At 46.2% G+C, this 21,420-nt stretch overlaps 1 protein-coding gene across 1 annotated transcript in view; it reads right to left on the reverse strand.

Moving 5' to 3' along the window:
* Positions 1-9,225: 9,225 nt before the first annotated feature.
* The window catches only part of LOC107126035 (serine/threonine-protein kinase TNNI3K-like), a 197,290-nt gene continuing 185,095 nt past the window's right edge, over positions 9,226-21,420 (reverse strand). Inside the window, exon 9 of the mRNA XM_015429529.1 lies at positions 9,226-9,504. Within this exon, the coding sequence (XP_015285015.1) occupies positions 9,428-9,504 (77 nt within the window). The 3' untranslated portion in view covers positions 9,226-9,427. The remainder of the gene's footprint in view (positions 9,505-21,420) is intronic.

Below are 21,420 nucleotides of genomic sequence, written 5' to 3' on the forward strand. Positions count from 1 at the left end.
TTTTCTCCTGAATTTTCCATTGTCTTGCCAGGAACTTAGAGGCAAGTCTTCAGTGTTGATGCTTGTAGAAATGAGAAGTAACATAAAGTTGCCTACATGAGAACAATCAAGATGGATTTTTCTAATTCCATCAGTTTGCTCCAGATTTGGTGTATGCCCCATAATCCTCTACTTTACATGTGCCCATGCATGCCTTTTCCTCTTCACTAACCACGTGTGAGTGCACATATGTGTGAGCAGAAAGGGACCCACTCTTCCATGCTGTACTTGAAAACGTGTAGATGTAATGCATAATATGTATGCATCTACACATCTATATATGCCTGTTCATCTATGAGAATGATGTTTAGGCAGGCCTTTGGGGGGCAGCTGTGTGCATGGGTTCTCTAGACTAAGGTGCTCAAGATTCTGCCTCTTGGAACCCTTGAACAAGCTTGTTAAGGTCAGTCAACTTTAGAGAGAAACATTAATTTTTGCCATTTTCCTGATTGACCCCCCCAAACGGTGAGCCTCAGCACATGGCACCGTAGCTAGGGAGCAAGTTCCTGTGAACTCAAGTATTATTCATTTTCATTTGAGTCCAGTGGCACCCGAGACTCACATTTTGTTCTCCTGCTTCAGACCAATACAGCTACCCACCTGAATTTATTTTCATTTAAAAACCAAAACTTCTACTCTCCACAATTAGGGGTCCTAAGAGTTGGAGAATTAAAAGTAGAGTTTGAAAAAGGATTTAAGACTATAGGGGATTCTAGTGGAGTACAACAAGAGTCACCTTCCCTTTTTCCAATTATCTGTCCCTCTCCAAGGAATCTGGTATTCCCTCCAGTGGTGACAGAAGATCAGGCTAATAGACCAAACATGTTAAGCAGGAGAATGTTTTCTTATCCTTGCAACGCCATGAAGTGATAAGCAGCTGGCATGATGTTCATTAGTTGTATCTGCATTCATACATACATGAATGTCCATTTCCATTGTCGGTTCTCTGAAGCCCTGCTCAGGACATGTGGTCTATCCATTAAGCCTTACAGCTGCCTCATTTAAGGATCTACATATTTACCTTGTAAAAAAAGAGAGAGAGAGAGAACTGCAAATTATTTTTCTGCTAACATACACTGCAGCATGTCAGGCAGTTGTTTGCTTGTTACCATGTGTGCAATACTTTGCTTTTAAGGTATGAACACTTTGGGGCTGCTCAAGCATGTTCATTTTTAACCCAAAGAATGTCTAGGAGAGGTGTCTTATCCTACCATGGAATAATATGTGGGCAGGTTCTGCATCACCACCATATTGGAAAGAATCTATCATATGTATGTGTTTTACAGGTTTTTATTGACTGCCATGGATTAGTTTATTTGTGAGGAGCCTGTTATATAATTCTATGCTCAAAGAGAAGGGGGGTTACAGTAAGATAGAAGACTGCTTCCAGTGGCCTGTTTTTGCAACACTAAATATGGGGTTAAGGGCTGTCTTATATGTGATAATAAAGGCACTATGAATGTAATTTTTAATGCAGTGTTTACACAGTGAGTCATAGGACTGAAAGTAATCATGTCCAGCTTCTTATATGGGGGGGGGGGGGGCAATCTGTTCCCTGTTTGTTATCCAAGAGTTTGTGTCAGGATCTGGGAGATGGGTGAAATCCCCACTCTGCTATGAAGCTCACTGGGTGACCTTGGGATAGTCACTGTGTCTCAGCCCATCCTTCAGGAATGAGAGAACCATGTCTGCTGCTGTGACCTCCTTAAAGGGAGTGAAGAACCAAAATACACCAAGTGTCGCGTTCCCCCTTAGTCTTGGGAATGGCACCCCCGGTGGCCGTTGTACCGCTGGACGTCTTCACGCCGTGGAGAGGTGGGTGGTCCAGGAACGTCGAGGAAAAGGTTGGGGAAGAGGAGGGCCTCAGAATGGCAGGGGACGGGGTTAAGAGCACCCCTGGCGTCCCTCTGCCAACACTCTGAAGGCTTTCTTTCGTTCTCCTCTCTATTTCCATACGCTTCTCTCTCACACCAACAGTCCCCAGCGTGTCATTCCTCCCCGGCCCTCTCAGGTCTCCGCCCTCTCCCCTTCCTGGACCCCTTATTCCCTCCCTCTCCCCTTCCTGGACCGCCCCTCCTCCCACTTTCATGAATCCGCCCTTCTTCACATTCTGGCAGTAAGGATTTTATAGGAATGGACTGTGGTTCTGGGAGAGCAAGATCTCCAAGGAGATCAGAGCAGCTGCAGCAGACACAGTTCTTTCCTTCTTTGTATGCAAAAGTTCCCAGGTTCAACCCTGGGATCTCCAGCTGAAAAGATCTGAGGTGTCAGGCAAGCCCAGAAGGCTGCTGCTTGTCAAAGTAAGCAAGATCAAGCTAGATTTGATATACATTGGATAATATGGAATAATGCACACTGTCCCTTGGTCCTTGGAAGAAGGGAAGGATAAAAATGAACTAAATAAATAGTCCAATGCTGACTTTTGTGTAAACTCTTCAGCATGGTGCAAGGCAGGAAAATGTGGCTTGCTTGCTCCACTCGGCATCCCTCAATGTGGTCTAAGCAGTAAAGCACCTGCCCAAGTGCCAGGCTATACAAAAGAGAGTGTGGGTGATTATAGTGCATTCTGCCCTGTTGTGCCTATTTGCCGTGTTTTCTTTTTCTCATCATGTAGATCATAAATTGAAAATCAGACTGCTAATCAGGTTAACAACGATTAGTAATGATGCTCCAGCCACTAGGGACTGGATGGATCAGAAAACCTCAGTGAGATCTTCGCTTTTACATACATTTCAAAGGAGCTTCTGCTCACATCCAGGAAAAACTCAGCTGGCCTCAGCTGTCATTTTGGGAACCCTATCCCTGGGAGGGTTTTAACTTTTTGTTTTTTAAAAAATTCTATTTGAATGCTTCTGAGAAGTATTTTTCCCCCCAAAGATTTGATATTTCTTCTGTAGGGACCAATTAATGGAGGCTCTGTTTTCTTCTAATGGTTTTCTTCTAATTACAAGTAAAACAATGTGTTTGCTTTGCATGGATCCTACAAGCTGGATTTATCAAATGCTTTGCATATCAAACTACTAGTCAATGATATCAACTACCTAGGAATCAGAAATGTGTTGAGCCAACAAAATGCAAATCCCACATGAATGAAGGAGGTCAGATACTAACAACAAGGTTGGGCAATTAAAAGAGGCATAGCTCTTCCCTCCTGTGGTTCCCCTTAGTCTATTTCTAGTCCTCATTAATTTCTTACACTTGAATGGAGTTGTTAATAGAGATACATTGTACTGAGAGTTGGCAGCTGTTCCTGTATCTTTACCAACTGAATGGCAGGACAGGAGTTCAGCAGGAGAAATGGGCCCCAACGAACATTTCCATGTCATGAAAAGCTTCACCCATTGGATTTCTTCCCACTTTGAAATTCTTAAAGATCTAGGAGTCCTTCTGGTAAAAACATGGCAGGTCCGCATGACCAGGTAAAAATGTGACTTGATTGTTGCTGAACACACTCCATTTAATCTTGCTTTTAAAGCATTCAAATTCTGCAGGAAGAAATTGTAACTCTGTAATTCCCTTCTCCTACTTTTAATCTTGGTCCTTCATGAGTATTGAAATGGAAAAAATGTGCTATTTTCATGCACATGTAATTCTGGTTTTTGCTACTTACACAGTCCTTTTCTCCCACATACACTGGAGTGAGGGAGATATGGAGCGATCCATCTGTTGAATCTCTGCCTGTCATCTACTAATCGTGGCTAGATGACCTCTATCCAGGAAAAAAAAAAGATGTGATTTATAGAATCTGTGGGTTCAGAGCGAGAAAGAAAGAGAGGAAGAGAAGTCTAGTAAGGGAGCTCTGTTTGTTTTTTCAGCTTCAGTGGGATCACCTTGCCCAGCATGGGTTAGGAGAAGATGTCTGGCATGGAAATGGCCACTGGGCATTTTCTTGATACTCTGATGTCACATTTTATAACAACCGGAAAATTCTTCCAGCAATTTTGCCCATACCAAATGGGTGTATTTCTACAGCATGATTTTATAATCATGCACAGTCAGAGAAAAAGGTCTCTGCCCAAGAGGCACCTACTCACAGCAGCTAGACTTTCCCAATGGGAGAGCTGTTAGTCTGGTCTTCCCTCTCATTGTTTTAGTTATGATTAATGTCCTTGCAATGACTGTGTGGGCAAACTATGGTCACCATTCAAATGTGCTCTTCCTTGGTGTGAAATTTCAAGATCAAGTTTATTTACAGTTCTCCAGGGAATTACCACCTCCCCACCCAAATCCCCACATTTCTACAGATGTCATCTTGGCATCTAAGGTGGTTCTTCCCCTACCCTCACTCCCAGCTGTCAAAGGAAGCCCTTGGCTTCTTCCTTTTCCTCCCAAAAAGCAGAGTTTGCTCATTACTGTGAAAAAGAAAGATCAAAGTTCACTTTCAGCTTTCTCTACCACATATGTGGGCTGTATCTTAATTGTGCCTCTTGTGCTCAGTGATGCTCAACTAGGCAAAAAGAGACCCAGAAAAGAGAAGACAATGAAGGAGAAAGGTTGCAAAACTTTTTTTTTTTTGGATGGGGAAAAAACCCACTTAACATTTTGCATTGAATAATTCAAACTTAAAGGACAAAAAAATCCCACTGAAGTATTTTGAGTGGCCTCTATAAAAGAAATATAAGGAGGGGCTGTATAAAGTATTTGCTTTTTAAACTGACCCTGCTCTGGGCCTTTAGCAGCAGTCAAGAGAGGGCTGGGGTGACAGAAACAAACAGCCCTGATGCAAGCTGAACTCAGTGGCCCCTGTGGTGGCAGCAGTGCCATAGGGTGTGGTGAGAGTGACACCAGCCTGTAGCACTGCTAGCAGCACAGGAACCACTTGGCTCAGCTTCCTCTTGACTCCATTGGGCCTTCCAGGCACCAGCCCACTGGGAACACTACCGGTAGGTTCAGGGGCTAGTCAACCTCTGGCCCACCAAACAGATCTCACAAGATTGTTTTGTGGATAAAATAGGAGGGGAAGAGACCAATATACACTGGACTGAGAAGGCGAGGATAAGAACTCTGTGTGTGTGTGGGGGGGGGAAATCTAAGATTCACAGCCTTGCCATGATTATTAGCAAGTACAAGGGTATCTGTCTCCCTTGCTTCCTCCAATATTCCTCCCCCATGTGTGCACCAAACAATATTTTCGCTTTAGTCTGGCATCAAAGGCAACAAAACCTTTTGCCTTGTTCACTTGTACTATTGCCAGTTTGATCTCACTCCCCTTTTCTTGAATTGCAGTTAACTCACAAGAATCACACATCTATGAAGGCTTCCATTTATTTACTTACTTGAAAAAAACATAGCTACCTTTTTTATTGAGAACTCTCATTTGGATTGCACGGCTATTGTTGTACATGACAATAATGGAATGGAATGCCCACTCAGCTCTAACACTTTCCTCCTTACTCATTTTTTTTTAATGTTCAAAGGAATACCCAAGCTCTCTTGGACACTGATCAAATAGAATAGCTGCTTTTTTTCATTTCCCCAATTTTTATGAATAGCTGCTTTTGAATGCATTTTAATCCATGTTAATTCTTTTTAATCTGAAAATGCAATTTAAAATGTTAAAAGCCACTTGCAATACTATTTATTTGAATAACAAGCAGAAGATGACTACTGAGGACAAGGGCTGGTTTGCTTCAAAATATGGTATTGTAAGGTGGGTAAATTTGAATACTGAATCCAGTCATTTCACACTTCAGTTCCAGCACCACTTTTAACAGTCATCTGACACGCGTACAAGCCCTTTCCAGATGTTTGATTTTGGTGCTCCAACCACAAAATGGGAATGTAATGCTTGATCCTCCCAGTACTCACACTTGCCATTTTGGGTGAATGGGACAACACACATACTTTCCATTTGCAGTTTCGCTATGCATGGATATATTCCCTAGAGAGAGAAAAAATCTGTTTGCATGTACTGAAGTTGTACATTCATGGAAAATATGCACATTGCCCCATTCACATAAAACAACAATTGTGCATATTGGGAAGATTAAATGAAGGTCACACTCTTATTAAATGTAGTTGTAGTGCCAAACCTAAATGTCTATAAAGGGCTACATTTAGCAGGAAAATGCTAACTGGAAATCTAAGGCAAGAAAATCTCCACCTCTATAGGGACTAGGCTCATTATGACAATGCATGAACCTTTCCCTTTTTATTTACTTTTGCTCAGCAGTTATGCCATCCCTCTGTTTTGCTTTAATATGTTCATATCTGTGTTTGCACAACATGCATATTGACTCAGAACAATAAAAAATGAGGGAGGGGAAGACTTTCTTGGATTTCCAGAGTCTTCATCTCAGAAAGCACTAGGTGGCACTGTGGAGCAGTATTGCAATGAGAGTGTTTCAGCTCCGTCAGTCAGAATCTTGCAGGCGCCACACCAGTATCCAATGGAGATACAAGCAGTGTGTGTGTCTGTGTGTCTGTCGCTCTCTTTCTCTCTCTGTATGTGTACACACAAAGACACCCTCTTTATTTCCTTCCTCTTCCATCCTGGAATAGAATGCAGCGTTATAAATGAGGTGTTAAGTGTTTTTCTGTACTGTTTTTCACGTGATTGTCCATTGTACCTCACCCAAGTACTGAGCTATCTTTATTCTTTAAAAAAGAAATCCAGCATCAGGTTTTAGTGGGCTCCCAGCAAGAGATCTGCAGTGGATCCTCTCTGCTTGGTGACTGTGCCCCTTCCTTAAAACACAGTGAGGCCAAGGGGAGATATATAGGACCAAGGAGGTATTTTATTTTGGCCGCCTCTATTCATGCTATTGGGAGTGTAAGCCTCCTCAATATATCCATTTATTTACTTCATGTGTACCCCCACCATTCTCCCAATGGGGATCCAAAGTGGTTCTCTTCCATTTTATTCTCACAACAACCATGTGAGGCAGTGTGTGACGAACTCAAGGACACTCCACAAGTTTCCAGAGTGGGGATTTGAACCTGGGTCTCCCAGATCTTAGTCTGGCATCCCAAACACTGTATCATACTGGCTCTTGAAATCTCCCTGCTGTTCTCCTTTGTCTACTGCACCCCTGGCCTCTGACTCCTCCCCTCCCCAGTTGCCCAAGGGAACACTACTCCTCTCTCTCTCTCTCTCTCTCTCTCTCTCTCTCTCTCTCTCTCTCTCTCTCGGCATCTAGCATTTGCTCCACATTTTCTCAACTGGGAGGGGAAAGTGCAGCTCAAAACCATATCCAAATACCTCAGGGCAACACCATATTGACTGCAGAGTCACCCCTGAATGGCCATAAAACGGCCATAAATCTATCTATTATATTGGAGGATCACAGAAAGGGAAAGTGGCATGGAGTGCGGAAGCGGTCATAAATCCTGATAATCAAAGGGAGTGACACCAGCATGCAATGCAGAAGGGAATTTCTGTACCAACGAGGGTTTCATGAAACAACGGAGGGAAAAGCCAATGCAGAATCAGCCTCTCTCTCACCACCAGATGCTACTTGAGATGGCGAGAGCCATGAAGCATAAGCCACCCAGCCTTTCTGGGTCCCACTGGGGGATGGGGGAAACTGTTCCTCTTCTTCACTGCAGCTCACCCAAGCAGAGGCTGAGGCTAACTGAGCACAAGAGGGGGGATGTAGGCCAAGGAGCTCAGAGAAGAGGCTGCCTGTGGATCACAAATGGATCCATCCAGCTCCCTCAGGAGTTGGCTTGGAAAGGTTTGGTCTGTGCTGGGCACCGGCCCTGATAGCAGCTGCTGATGCCAGTGCTATTTAGAAGGAAGCCATTCTGATGCCCCACCAAAACTGTCCAAAGGAAAAAGATCTTTCATTGCTTATAAACTGCCTTCACATTTAACTGTCCATGCAGATGGATTGTTAAGGCAAGTAACGTAACACCAGGGAAGGGGTCTCAGCCAGGACATGTGAAAGGGAGGAGAGACTCTAAACTGCCTGCATCGGACGGGGGGGGGGGGGGCCGACACGTGTTCCTTTTCTTCCTTAGGAAGCCAGTGCAGGGAGACAGGGTCCTCCATCTCTGTGGAGCTTTGCGAAGAGGCTAAGATGAGAATCCACACAAAGACAATTGGGCATCATCAGTATTCTGATTAAATTGCACTCCCAAGCTTGGCACAGTCTTGTCCAATTATACGCAAGAATAGGAACCAGAGGGAAACCTGTGTCCTAATGCATATAAATCTTGATGCTGGATATGCAAAACTTCAATGAGCCTATCACCAAGGACAGGTTTCAAATGAATCGGTAAACATTAAACAGAGCATTTCAGCCTCCCCGGAGATTCAGTAACAGACTTGAAAGTCACCATACTTCAGCAAAAACATTTCAAAGGGAGACACAAGGTAAAGCTGCTGAGGTGGGATTCATTTGCAGATTTCATGCTATCAGGCTCAGATTCGGTAGAAAGTGGGAGTGATTCGTTCACTACATAAAGTCCTTGTCCCTCAGCAGATGTTCACGTATGCCGCCCATCTCGCTTTGCCAGTCATAACTAGGTGCTCCACTGTTTGGGTCACTTACTCTTTTGCCTTAATTGTGGCTTTCAGTTGTGTGACAGCGCAGCTCACCTTTTCCCTGACCTTCTAACCTCATTTTGTAATAATTGCCCCCCTCTTCTGTTGGTACCCATGTGTACATTTCCACCAAGTGACAGGAATACTGAGTGCATCTGAAGAAATGGGCTCTGACTCACAAAAGCTCAATTAAGATGATAGTGTTTGATTCAGCACAATGCCCTCTGAGAGACAAGACTGGCTAGTCAGCTGTTGCATTCCTGAGGTGTTGCCTGGACCTACTGAGTGCTTCAATATGCAGTAGGCGAAGGCATCCCACATGCTTTCAGAAGAAGTCGAGACTAGATTAACAGTGCTTGTTGGGGCTAAAGCCAGTGAGGGATGCTGCAGAACTAATGGACAAGATCCAAGAACTTGCAGCTGAGAGACACAGAGAGGGAGAGAGAGAGCGCGTGCTGGTAATCTTATGGGAAGACGGAACAATATATTTCCTGCAAGAGGAAGAGAGGGTAATTGCTACATTACAGGAGACCCCAACTAGAACTGCCATGTTACAACTACCCTTCTTTCATCCACTCAAGCCCAGCGGAGGAAATATATTCCAAAGTCCTTAACTGCCTGCCTTGGCCTCCATGTGGTCCCTTCTCAAGGCAAAAAATGCAGTTCCAAACTCTGCAATTTATAGCTGATTTATTTTTTCCTCTCCTTCTTTATGTTATGAGTATAGAAAGAATCAGTTGAGGAATAATTTATGGCAGAAGCATTGGTGATCAGTAAATAAGTATGCCAACAGTAGGGCTTTTTGAAGTAATGTACAATGACTGGGGGCTGCAGTGACACAGAAAGAATTGTGGCTGCCAGTTCGTGGAGCATCTCTCTACAGGTAGATCGTTCCTGCTGTCAGCCGCTGTCTTCAAAGCTGCCGCTGTTGCTGCAGGAATGAAATCGCATCGTACTCATGGGATCCGACACATAACCTGTGGCAGGTGAAGAGAAACTCAGTCACAAATGCCCTCCAGCCCAGCAACACCCTCCTGTCTCTGCTTCCAGTTTGTAACCATATTTACAAAAGACAATATGAATGGCATATCCAGCTAAATCAGCGATCTACAGATGTGTTCCAGTTGAAATGTTTCAAAGAAATCTCTTTTCTGCTTCCAACCCCCCATCCCCACCCCAAGTTTAATAACGAGTCTCTGAAGGAAAATGTTAGCAGTCAGATGAAATGCGGATGTACTGCCATTCATGTACAGGGTAGTCACAACACCCTTTATACCAATGCCTGACAAAACTGGAACCAGGATATTATAATACACTGCCAAATTTATATTTGATTTCTTTTTAAAAAAAGAAATACCTATTTTGACCTTGAATGGGGAATCCGACAGTCAACAATAAGCAGCCTGCCAGAAATAATTATGTCCTTAATCCTAGACAATTATCATGACAATGACTGCTATGACAAATACCAGGTTGCCTATTAAGGGCAGCTATTATTCCTTTATCATCTGGGTCACTGGTCAAAGTGATTGCTACTACTATTATGCTGCTGTAACATTTGCCAGTCTAACCTAGTCATTGAGACTTTTCCAATACCAACTCAATAATATAGAGATATTACTCTGAAACATTAAAAAGTTAGGAAAAGGCATATCCAAAAAAAGTGAAGAAGGGACCTACGTCTAACTGCATGTCACAATAATTGTCCTGTAAACTCACATCTAGTGACCCAGTTGCAGCTTGAAAGGTGCTGCATATCAATCAGTCCCAAAGCTAAGCACTGAAAGCACCTTGGTTCAAATCTAGCAAATTCACCATGTCAGGGTAGCTTCAGAGGACTACCCTGAAGCAATATAACAGAAATTGTCTTTTCATTATGGCACACTGCCCCAAAATATAACCACAACAAAATGTGCTTTCACCAGTTTAGAATACTGCTTGTATTTGGCGCTAACAATACAATAACAACCAGATTCACACCCTCCTATTGATGCCAACGCTTTTAGAAGCGAGGGTCCCTGGATTCACCAGGGTCTTGTTTGGGGGTCCATGGGGGAGAAGAGGGATGCAGGTGGCTGGGCTGTCTGTGCTGGAGCCATGAATGGGTGGCATTCCTCAGGCCTTTGCAGTGACACAAGCCCACAGTGTTGTTCTCCCCCAGGCCCGACCAATCATCCACAAGAGGGGCAAGGCTCAGATGGGCAGATTGTTGGGTCCTCCCAGCTGGGTTAAAAAGGACCCTGGCACACCACCAGACTCAGTCAGCCGCCTGGCTTTCGACAGGAATCTCGGCTGCAGCATCAGAATGGAAGGAAGTGATGGCTGGAAGTGGCATGGGATGGAGAAGAGTCACTGAGAGAAGTGCCATCAAGAGGCAACATGTGACTGAGAAGTTTCCAGAAGTGGAGCCAAGCAATGCAGATGTTTGGGGCTGCTTTCTCCAGGGGCTTCCTGCTTCTCTGTTGCCTGCCTTCATCCAGCTGTGTCAGGAGGTTTAGTGGCCAGGGGCAGCTGGACATTGAGCAGTGTGGCTGAACGTTCACCCCTGCCTCCTGTTGGCCTTGATGGATCCTTGATGGATATTATGTTGATATTTTCCCCTCCTTAGACTGGAGGCTGAGGAGGGTCAGTGTGCTCACCCCTCAAAGAGAGATAAGAAGGGGAATAAGAGGGAGGAGACCAACTGCATGTTCATTAACTGATTGGCTGGCTACACAGTGTTTATGGGGGTGGTTTAGTCTGCCTAAACCAAGCGAGGTTGACACCTCCTCAGTCATCTCAGAAACATGTTGCGTGCCCAGGCCCTGGATGGGAACTCTGCAGCTATCGAGTACGACAAGGTGCTCCATAAGCTGGTGTCTCATAGTGACAAGGGGGGTCCAACATCACCCCTGCTCCCATCCCCACCACGGGGAAATATCTCAGTCCCAGAATGGCAGCTGCCCATCACTCCTGTTAGAAGGGCAGCCTCCGCCTCTCCTAACCCACTCCCCCTTAAGTCAACCACTAGATATCTTTGGGATGGTTTTAGTTATGGTTTTCACATTTCTTTCACCGGACCCACATCCCCATAGATCCAGCAATCTCAATTCGGCCAGAGATATGCCTGATGTTGTGGCTGCCAAGATGGCTAAGGAATGCACTGTGGGCTAGGTGGCTGGCCCCTTCACTGCCCCTGTCGCTAATCTTTGTATTTTCCCCTTGGGGGTGGTGCCCAAAAAAGGCAACCAGAGGGTACTGGCTGATATACCACTTTTCCTACCCCAAGGACTCCTCGGTCAATGAAGCCATCCCCCTTGAATTTTGTTCTGTTGAGTATGCTTCCTTTAATCATGCCATTCACCTAGTTAGGACATCCAATAGTGCTGCCCTTATGGCCAAATGCAATATCCCATCGACCTTCTGCCTACTGCTCATGCACCCCCAAGATTTTTGCCTGTTGGGTTTTATGTTTCAAGGGTCCTGGTATGTTGACAAAGCCATGGGGTGTTCTGTGGTCTCTGCAGCAACCAAAATGTTTAGTATCTTTTTGGAATGAGCCACAAAGGACAGGATAGGGAACCCCATAATATTCATTACCAAGGTTGCCAGCCCCCAGGTCCCAGAGTGGGTTCCCTCACTTTTGGGGGCTTTGATCCGCCACCAGCCAGGTGGTGAAACTCCACCCCCAAACAAGGATGTTGTGCGACATCCCCAACATGACGATGTTACTTCCAGGCGATGTCATTGTGCCAGGATGTCACGTGGCGATGCTCTGGTTTTCAAGGCAAACTCTATAGTTATGAAGGTAAAAACACCATAGAGTTTTGCCCCAAAGCCAGAGCATCATGTGTGACATCATTGATGCGATGTCATCACTTCTGGGTGATGTCATCGCATCAGGGACATGTGTGATGTCCCACCCACCCCTGGAATGCCCCCTAAGTCCCCCACTGCAACGGTGGGGACCTGGCAACTCTACTCATTACTTGGATGACTTCCTGTTTGTGGGCCCAGTGGGGAGTGCTGTTTGTCCATGGAACATTGTGGCCTTTCAGTCCTTGATGGCTGTCACAGGAGCTGGAGGACGATGCCCCACTGTCCTCGTCACTCGAACTCCCCGACGTCCTGACTTCTGCCACTCTGGTTTGCCTGCCCGTCCCGCGCCTCCCCGGAGGATAAAGGCCTCAGACACCTGGAGCGTGGGGAAGGTTAAGTCACCGTTCCCTCACTACTCCCTGCTGGATGTAGCCGGTTGCTTCTCTCTATACCTTCCGTCATCCAGGAGTCATCCCTGGCCGCCTCCTTTCTCCCCCTTTTATTCCCTGCTTCCCCGTCCCAGCATGCCCTGCCTTCCCTTGGGTCGTTCCCCCTCTCTGGCCCCGCCCCCGTACAAAGAGCGCAACGCTCCCCCGTGGGTGTGGTCAGGCTTCCAATGTGCCGGGCGCTTCTCCACGCCGCCCGTTGGCGTGGGCGTGCTCGCGCGCCGGCTCCGGAGCGTGCCGCTGACTCCTCTGCCCTCGCCTTCCGCCCCCGGCCCCCAGGCCCTGTGCGTGGTCGCGAGACGACGCCGGCGTCTCTTCCCCCGGCGCGCTCTCCTCTCTCGCCTGGCGACGCCTCTCGCCCCGTCCCCCCGTCGGTTTCCCCGCTCCCCGCCGCCGGCTGTCCTGCTCCTCCCGAACCTTCCCGAGGTCTGTCTGGTAAGTGTGGCTGCGGGAGTGTTGCTGAGCAGTCGTCTGGGGTCGGGGAGCCGAGCCTCGGGGGGTCGGGAGTCCCGTTCCCGGGACAATGGCCAAGTTGGGGGTCCCACTAGCTCATGAAAAAAGTAAATGGCCTATCACTAAGCTGGTTGACTTGGCATTCACCTGGATTCTGTCACTGGGACCTCCTGCCTCCCTGTGGACAAGCTGCTGGCACTTAAGGCCCTTGTCTTCCATGACCTCTCTCACAGGAAGTGTACCCTAAAGTACTCTGGTCCCTCGGGCATTTAAATTTCACTTGCTGGATGGTGTCCTCAGGGCAGGACTTCTGTGCTTGCTTGGTCAGGGCCACAATGGGGGCAACCTTCCCACATCACCTTATCAAGTTGATCATATCAGGGCATGAGGGAGGATCTCAAAATTTGGCTCTTCTTTCTGTCCAACTTCAATGGAGTTTCTTTGTGGCAGGAACCTTTGGAGCTGAGCTCACCTGTCCAGGTCCAGTCAGACACTTCAGGTAGCATAGACTTCAGGGTCTACTTCAAGGGACACTGGTGTCTGCAGCCATGGCCATCTCACTGGGCAAGGACCGATATCTCACATGTTCTGATTTTTCTGGAGCTCTTTATAATTTTAGTGTTAGTTGTCATTTAATAGGAGCACTTCAGGGACAAAAGGGTCCAGTTCTAGTGTGACAATCAGGCAGTGGTGCATGTCATCAATAACCAAGAAAAAAAGGGTGGGGTGGGGAGCTGGAATGAAATGAGCCCCTTTTGTATGATAAAACTTAAGGATGTTATTTGCAGTTCTTTCACCTTGCATCGCCACATACTGTATCTGGGCATTTTTGGCCCCTGAAGATTGAAGGACCGTGCCTAAGAATTTAAAACAGGAGACCTGCTCAATGGAATGCCCATTAATAGACCAGGTCCTTTTCTTTTGTCTAGTGCCAAAGGCCATAACCTTGGTCTTTTGGTAATTAATTTCAAGTTCCTTCTTCATGCAAAAGTCTGCAAATCTTCTGAGAGCTCTCCTAAGACCCACGGGTGTTCTAGTTAACAGTGCGGCATTGTCTGCATACAATAGGACAGAAACATGTTGTAATTTTGGTGGGTGATATAAAAATTGAACATAAAACGTACTAATAGGCAACCTTGCCTGACTCCCCTGTGGGTCTTAATAGGGTCTGATAGATCTCCATTCCTATTTAGCCTAACCCTCAACTGAGTATTATTATGCAGAGCACGGAGTAGGAAAAGGAGACGCTTATCTATTGTAGAGATTTCTAATTTGGCCCACAATTTCGATCCTGAAATGGAATCAAAAGCCACTTTCAGGTCTACAAAGGTGGCAAATAATGATGTTGGATCTTTTGCAGCGTATTTCTCTATAAGATGCTGAATGGTAAGGCAATGGTCCAGGGTAGATCTGTGTTCTCTTGAGACAACCAGGTTGTAAACTTTTCTAAAAGGTGTCTAGCGTATAACTTGCTAGAGATGTTTAGTAAACGTATGGGCTGATAGTTTGCGGGCTCATGTCTTTTCCCTTTCTTAAATATGGGTACTACTATTGCTGTATTCCATTCTGGGAGAATGAGACCAGATGAATCAATAAAGGTAAAGAGGGCTGCAAGAAAGGGTTCCCACCAATCAGTATGTTCTTTAAAAAATTCTGGTGGTAATCCATCTGACCCAGGTGCCTTACCTGATTTCAGTTGTGTAATATAGGATTAAATTTCATCTGTGGAGACAGGCAGGGCCGGCTCACCCGCTAGGTGAGCTAGGCACTCACCTAGAGCGCAAGCCGGCCTTAGGGGCGGAAGGAGAGGCAGGGGCGGTCACCGGTGCCTGGCCAGCCTGGCGGAAGGAGGCAGCGGCGCAGCCAGCAGGAGCCCGGCACATTCCCAGCACTAGGAGTCGGAGGAGCGCCCGGGGAGGAGGGAGTCGCTGCCAGCCCTCATGGAGGGAGGGGGCGGGTGAGGGGGGCGCCTCTGTGAGGCATCGCTCTCTACTCCAGCTTCTTAGCCGCCTCCAACCACGCGGCGGCAGCGCCCCGCCGTCTGGCCGGCAGTGGTGCTCCGGGGCGCCCCTTTCAGCTCCCACTCCGGCTCCCCTACCCACCAGCAGCTTTTGGCGCTGCCAGTGGGGTGGAGAGATGATAATTAAAGAGATCTGTGGCGCCGGCGCCCCCCCCCAACGGTCCCCCGCGAAAACTTCCTTCGCCTTCTCCCGGCTCAGCCAGCTGTTCCTAAGGGCCAAATATGCCCTCGGCTCGCTCCTCGCGCCTTGTCGCTGGGACCAGCGGGGCGGGGAGACAATAATTAAAGAGATCTGTGGTGCCGGTGCCCCCCCCCCGCGGTCCCCCGCAAAAACTTTCTTCGCCTCCTCCCGGTAAAAAGTTGAATCTAACAGCAATGATTCCTAGGTTTTAAAATGTACTGCAGCAGGGCTGGCGCTGAAGAACTGGAAGGGGGGAAAAAAAACCCTATCCGGGCTCCAAGCGCCACAAAATTCTTCAACGGCTGGATCGCGCACTCTTCCACTTTCCCCCTCCCCTCTTGGAAACTGGAGGCGCTGCCCGGCTTTGTCCTCCTCCAGGCGGACGGCGCTTGCGACCGCTCGCCCACTCCTGTCGCCATCTCCTCCCTGCCTTCTCTTCTTCGGGGACCTTCTTCGGAGGTGGAGGCAGGGGCAGCTGCCAGCCAGCTACAGCACCGTGTTGGGCTGGGAGATGGACTCCCACACTTGGGTAAAGGAAGGGGGAGCAGTCGCGTCCTCCTCCTCCTCCTCATTGGCCCGCATACAAGCCCCAAAGGGGGGAATGGCTGGCCAAGGGAAGGGGAGCTCCTGTAATAAACCTGCCCACACCGCCGTCTCCAGGCCCCGCCGGGAGGTTGGCATCTGTGCTCGCCTAGAGCGCAGGACAACCTCGAGCCGGCCCTGGAGACAGGTGGCCATGGAGGCAGACCCTCAAGGTCACCAGATGTGCTTGGTGACGAGGTAGGGTCCTTATATAGTTGGTTAAAATAGATAGACTATTCACTAGAGGATATTGGAGGATCTAATTGATGAGAGGGACTTTGTTTTTTATCTGAAACCAGTCGCCAAAACAGGGAAGAATTTTTCTGTTTAGCAGCTGAAATTAATTCGAACCATAACAAATTGACATAGTTTTTCTTTTTTTTGAGCAATTAAATGTTTATAAGCCTTTTTTTGGGACCAGAGCTCTTGCTGAATTTCCATTATTAAATTACTATTTGATTTCTTAAATGAATGATAAAGAGCTGGGAGGGCTTTTCTGGCTCTTTGGCAATATAAATCAAACCACAGTTTAGAGTTTTTCTGCGAGTTTAAGGGTTGACGTTTAGTTTCAGATAGAATAGTTTTAAATTCTTTTTTTCGATATAATTTTTTATTGCTTTTCTACAAACTACAAGAAATCATAGGGAGGGAAACTATAAACTACAGGAGAAAGTAAAGATAACCACTAAAAACCCAAGAGGTGGTGGTCATTCATAGCTTACAAAGATTAACAATTGATCATATAAGAATTATTACGTTGAAAATGATCTTGAAATATTTTTCAGTTATATGAACATATCCATCAAAATTAACTATCTAGAGAGCCTTACAAAGAGTTGATTAATTAAAAAAAAGCAAACTTTAGAAAAAAGAAATGTCTAATTTTTTCTCCGTCTTTTTCCTGATTTGGTAGCCTTGTCGTGTTTTTGGGGTTTTAAGGGCAGCTGCCCCCAATTCCGAGTCAGATTAACCTTCCGCAGATGCAGACGTTGTTTCTTCTCCACTTTCCTTACTGCTATCTTCTTCCACTTTATTGGTGTCTTCTGCTGGGCCTTCTGGCTTATCAGCCTTTCGCTGCTGCCGCAGAAACAAGTTGGCCTTTATGACAGAGTCAGTTCTTTCTTTCTTATCGTTGACTTTGAATAGTATGACTTCTGGTATAATCCATTTGTAGGGAGCTGTTTTTTTTGTAAGAACAGCGCTAAGTCCTTGTATTTTTTCCTCTTTTTCCTTATTTCAAAGGGAATATCTTTCAAGACTTTAATTGGTTTACCATCAATTTTGGGGGTTGCTTTTAGTATCTGGTCTTGTTGCTTTTAGTATCTGGTCTCTGATATGCCTTTTGGAGAATCCTACCACAATCTCACCAGGCGGATTATTTTTCTTAATGTATTCTGAATATGTCCTGTAGGCCATATCCATTTCGTTTTTAAGGTATTCTACTTTTAAATCTGTAGCCGGTCCCAAGGCATTGCTTAAAATCTGTTTTAAGTCTTCTCCTTTAAACTTTGGAACCCCCTGAAATCTCAGGATAAAGTTTGCTTTTTCCATTTGTAGCTGTAAAAGTGGAGTCTCATCAGAGGTTCTCTTTATTTCCACTTCCAACAATTGTTTTTTAAGTTTTTTGGTTGTCGCATCTACTTCCTTAAGTTCTGTAGCAGTTTGCTCTGCCTTCTGTGTAGTTTCGTTTAGCTGTTGCTGCTGAGCTGCAACATTCTGGTCCAATGTCATCATCTGGTCCAGTAGAGGGCGCAATGCCTCTGCTATCATGTTAGGAAAGTCTATGGTTACATCCAGTCTTGTGACCGATGCCGATGGACTGAAGAAGGTTTACTTTTCAAAAGTTTGTTCACTTTTCTCCCCGCCATCTTTTAAAGATGTTTACTTTTTAGGAAAAAGTTCTAAAGCTCTCTATAATAGTCTGTTACTGTTTTTAGTTTCGTCCCCTCTTTTAAAATGCTTTTCAGCACGCTTTATTTCTCGTGGGGTGAATTCCCTCCCCCCTCGCTTATTTTAGGGGGACGTTTATTTAGCTGCTTTCTTTGGATTGTCTGCTTTGACTGGACTCACTTTTCAATGTAGATCTCGCCATCAGATAAAATAGCGCTCAACCTCTACTCGCTTGTCCCAGTGTCCCAGTCTCGCTTGTCCCTAGGTCCATTGCTAAAATCGCAGCGGTGGGACCATCGGGGCTTGGAGGAGCTTCAATTCCTTGGCTGCATGCTGGGGAGAAGGCACCTCCTACACCACATGGCTGCATCCAGGGAATTAGGAGGTGGAGGTCCTCTGTGTATAAAACTTGCATTTTGTTGCACTTGTGGGCTGGCTGCTAATGATTTCCTATTCTAGTTTCAACACCTCCTCTGAAGTCTGGATTTGTGGGCACAGCACTGTGCACTGCGCTAAAGACTATGCAGTGTCTACTAGCTGGGGTAGGCACCTGAGTTTGGAACACTACATATCAACTGGATTGGTGTGAAGGGATGCTTTGAGACTCACTCATATCCCCCAGATATACCCATTCATTATATCCACTGGAGCAGGCCCCCCCATGCATTGTTCATCCAGCTTGGTGAGAACGACCTTGGCACTCACAAGAGCCCAGATTTAACATGAATGGTAGAGTGTGACCTGTGGTCTCTGTCTTCTCAACAACCCAGCACACAGCATTTTTGGTCTGACATGTTGGAGAGGTGCTCCTGGTGGGGTCCGGACAAGGTGGGTGTGGCCAGGAGGAAGGTCACTAATGTGGTGGGCCACATTGTCGAGGTCTTGTCGATGTCCCCTGATCTGTCATCCCAACATTTCCTTTTGGTAGGAGGCATATTCCATCTGGAAGGTGTCCATCTCTCAAAGTGGGGCCAGGACATCTGGCTGCATGGGATTTGACATCAATTGCAGGGTTGGTTGCAGCTGTAGGAGCTTTGGCAGGAGCTGAGTGGGCTCCTCACCTATCTCTTGTGGCAGTGTCAGCATGGGGCCATATCCATTTTGGGAGGAAGTCCAGCCTGCATGCCCATTTCCCCAACTTTTGGAACCTCTTATGGGATTATGGAGTGAAGGCTTGTAGGGAGCTGGGCATGCCCAGCTCACTGTCAAGGGAAACCATGCAGTGGCTTGTGCCCATGTGGAATCTCGTGTGCTGCCTTTCCATGATGTCCCCCAGCAGGTACATTGGCCAGTAGGTGGGTTGGCTGATGCCTGGATTAGTTATCCTTATTTGGCACCAAGGCTCTGTCAGCTGCAACCAATAAAGTTGTGGCCACTATAAGTTCTCAAACAAGGTGTCTGTTATTTCTTGCATGTAATTTTGTATGTAGTTTTGCCTCACAGTCTCACAGGCGCTTTGGTGTTGGGACTGCAAAGGTGTAACACTGCTTAGGATTTCCTATAAAACAGTTATGCTGTTATGCAAGCTGAGAACCATAAACTTCTGAGAGGGGGGTTACTGAAAATTTCTCTCATCTCTTCCAATGAAAGGCCTTGAGGAGAGCTTCTGACAGGTTGAATCATCCCTGTTAGACTTCATGGTCATCACAAGCCAGAAGAATTTATTGGTGACAAAAATACATGCTGGGTTTGGCTTCCGGTCTGGCTCCTGCGAATGGCGGACGCATCCTCGGGTCACTCCCGAGGGCGTCTCGCCCGCCCGCGGTGGAGGAGGGAATCCGCGTGAGCGGAGACCCGAACGAGCCCCTCAGGAAGAGAGGAGCTCGGATCCGGGGCGCTTTAGGGCGCTACAGGGGGGAGTCTCTCTTTCAGCCGAGAGGTCGGAGACTGAGGCTCCCGCCATGCGCTGCCCCAACGGACCTTGCTGCGTGAGCGACCCCGTTTCACAGGGTTTAGCGGAGCCACCAGACGTCAGCGAGTGATAAAGCGATCATCCGAAAAAAATGGAAAAGAAAAGATCGGCTTAACTGTGAGTTGTCAAAATGCAGAGAAAAAGAACTAAAACCGCTTCCCCCCCCCCAGCGAAAAAGACGAGGAGGTAACCCTCTAACTGCATAAGCGAAAAAGAAAAGGAGGGGGGGAATGGACTGAGCGAATAGTGGTGTTTTCCTTTGATGTATTTGAAATAAAGCAAGAAAAAGTTTTGTTTCTCGGGAGCGCATTTTAAGAACTTTATTAAAAATAAACAAAAAGAAAAAAGATGTCGGAGCTGGATAAAGGCAAGCGGAGAAGAAGGGAGGGACTTCCGTCTGGGCGTTTGCTTTGTGAGAGCCAGCTGCTTAATACTTGGATTGTTTATGGCTGTGAATCTGACGGGGGATTGTGAAAAACGGAAAAGTTTGAACTGTGACAGCGAGAAGTGCCTTGTAAGCGCTTATAAAAGTCAATAGTTGCGGAGGAGGATCCAGCGGAGAGTTTGGGAGCGGATAAAAGCGAAATTGAAATTTAATACCATTCTCAAAGCTGGAGACCTCCTGAAATGGCATGAAATGAAGAGGATTTATAGCACATGAACTGAAAGAGTTAACAGCAACCCGAAGGATGATTGAAAAAAGCCGGAAGGAGAGGAATACAGAGGAAGCTCCTCCATGTTACCGGGAGTGTAAAAGTAACCAGCACGCAAAGAAGTGGTTCTGAATGCGCCCTGAAGAGACTTTTTAACAGAAATTCAAAGGAACATTACTAACATACTAACATAGAACTACTTGTGACCGAATTGAAAAAAGATGTTTGACAACACACAGAAGAAGCCTAAGAAGAATGTTTGGACATTACTAACAGCTTAATTTACCAGTTAATATATCACTCAGCTTTCTCTTTCTCCCACTATATACCCCCCCATTTTTTTTTCAAGCGAAATACCTCCCCTTTTTAGGAGAGTCAATAAAATCTTTATTAAAAAAAATACATGCTGGGTTTCACAAGTTGCCACGTCTGTACAAGCACATGCAGAGTTTAGATACTGGTGGGGGGAGGAGAATATATTTCTGCCACTATGTCCTTGGCTTCTGAAAAGCCACACTGTGTAAGAACATTAAGAGAAAGTACAAGTCCAGGATACATAAAGTACTTCTGTTTAAGATTTTCTGGAATTCTAGCCACTCCCTTCCTTATTTATTTATATATGTTATTTATAGTCTACCTTTTTCATGGAGAATCAAGGCAAGGCAGGTTACATAGTACAGTCAACAGCAAGGGATGTTCAATAAAACAGTGCAATAGAGTCTGGACTGCAGAAATCTGAAAGAGAGCTGAAACAACCTGAAGCAAAGCCCTTGTGCCTAGATGCCGCAATGAGAAGTGCTCCCATCTTCCTAGACATCATACAGTACTCTGACGGCAATGGTGTATTAGGATATTAAAAATGGATGTACAACAACAACAATAATTGGAAGACATTCTGAGCAGTGGATCAAGAATGCCAGATTTCAGCTGCTTTACAAGATAATTGCTTGGTGCAGCT

The sequence above is a fragment of the Gekko japonicus genome, unplaced genomic scaffold (assembly GCF_001447785.1).
Source record: "Gekko japonicus isolate JY-2015 unplaced genomic scaffold, Gekko_japonicus_V1.1 scaffold304, whole genome shotgun sequence".
Taxonomy (NCBI): Eukaryota; Metazoa; Chordata; class Lepidosauria; order Squamata; family Gekkonidae; genus Gekko; species Gekko japonicus.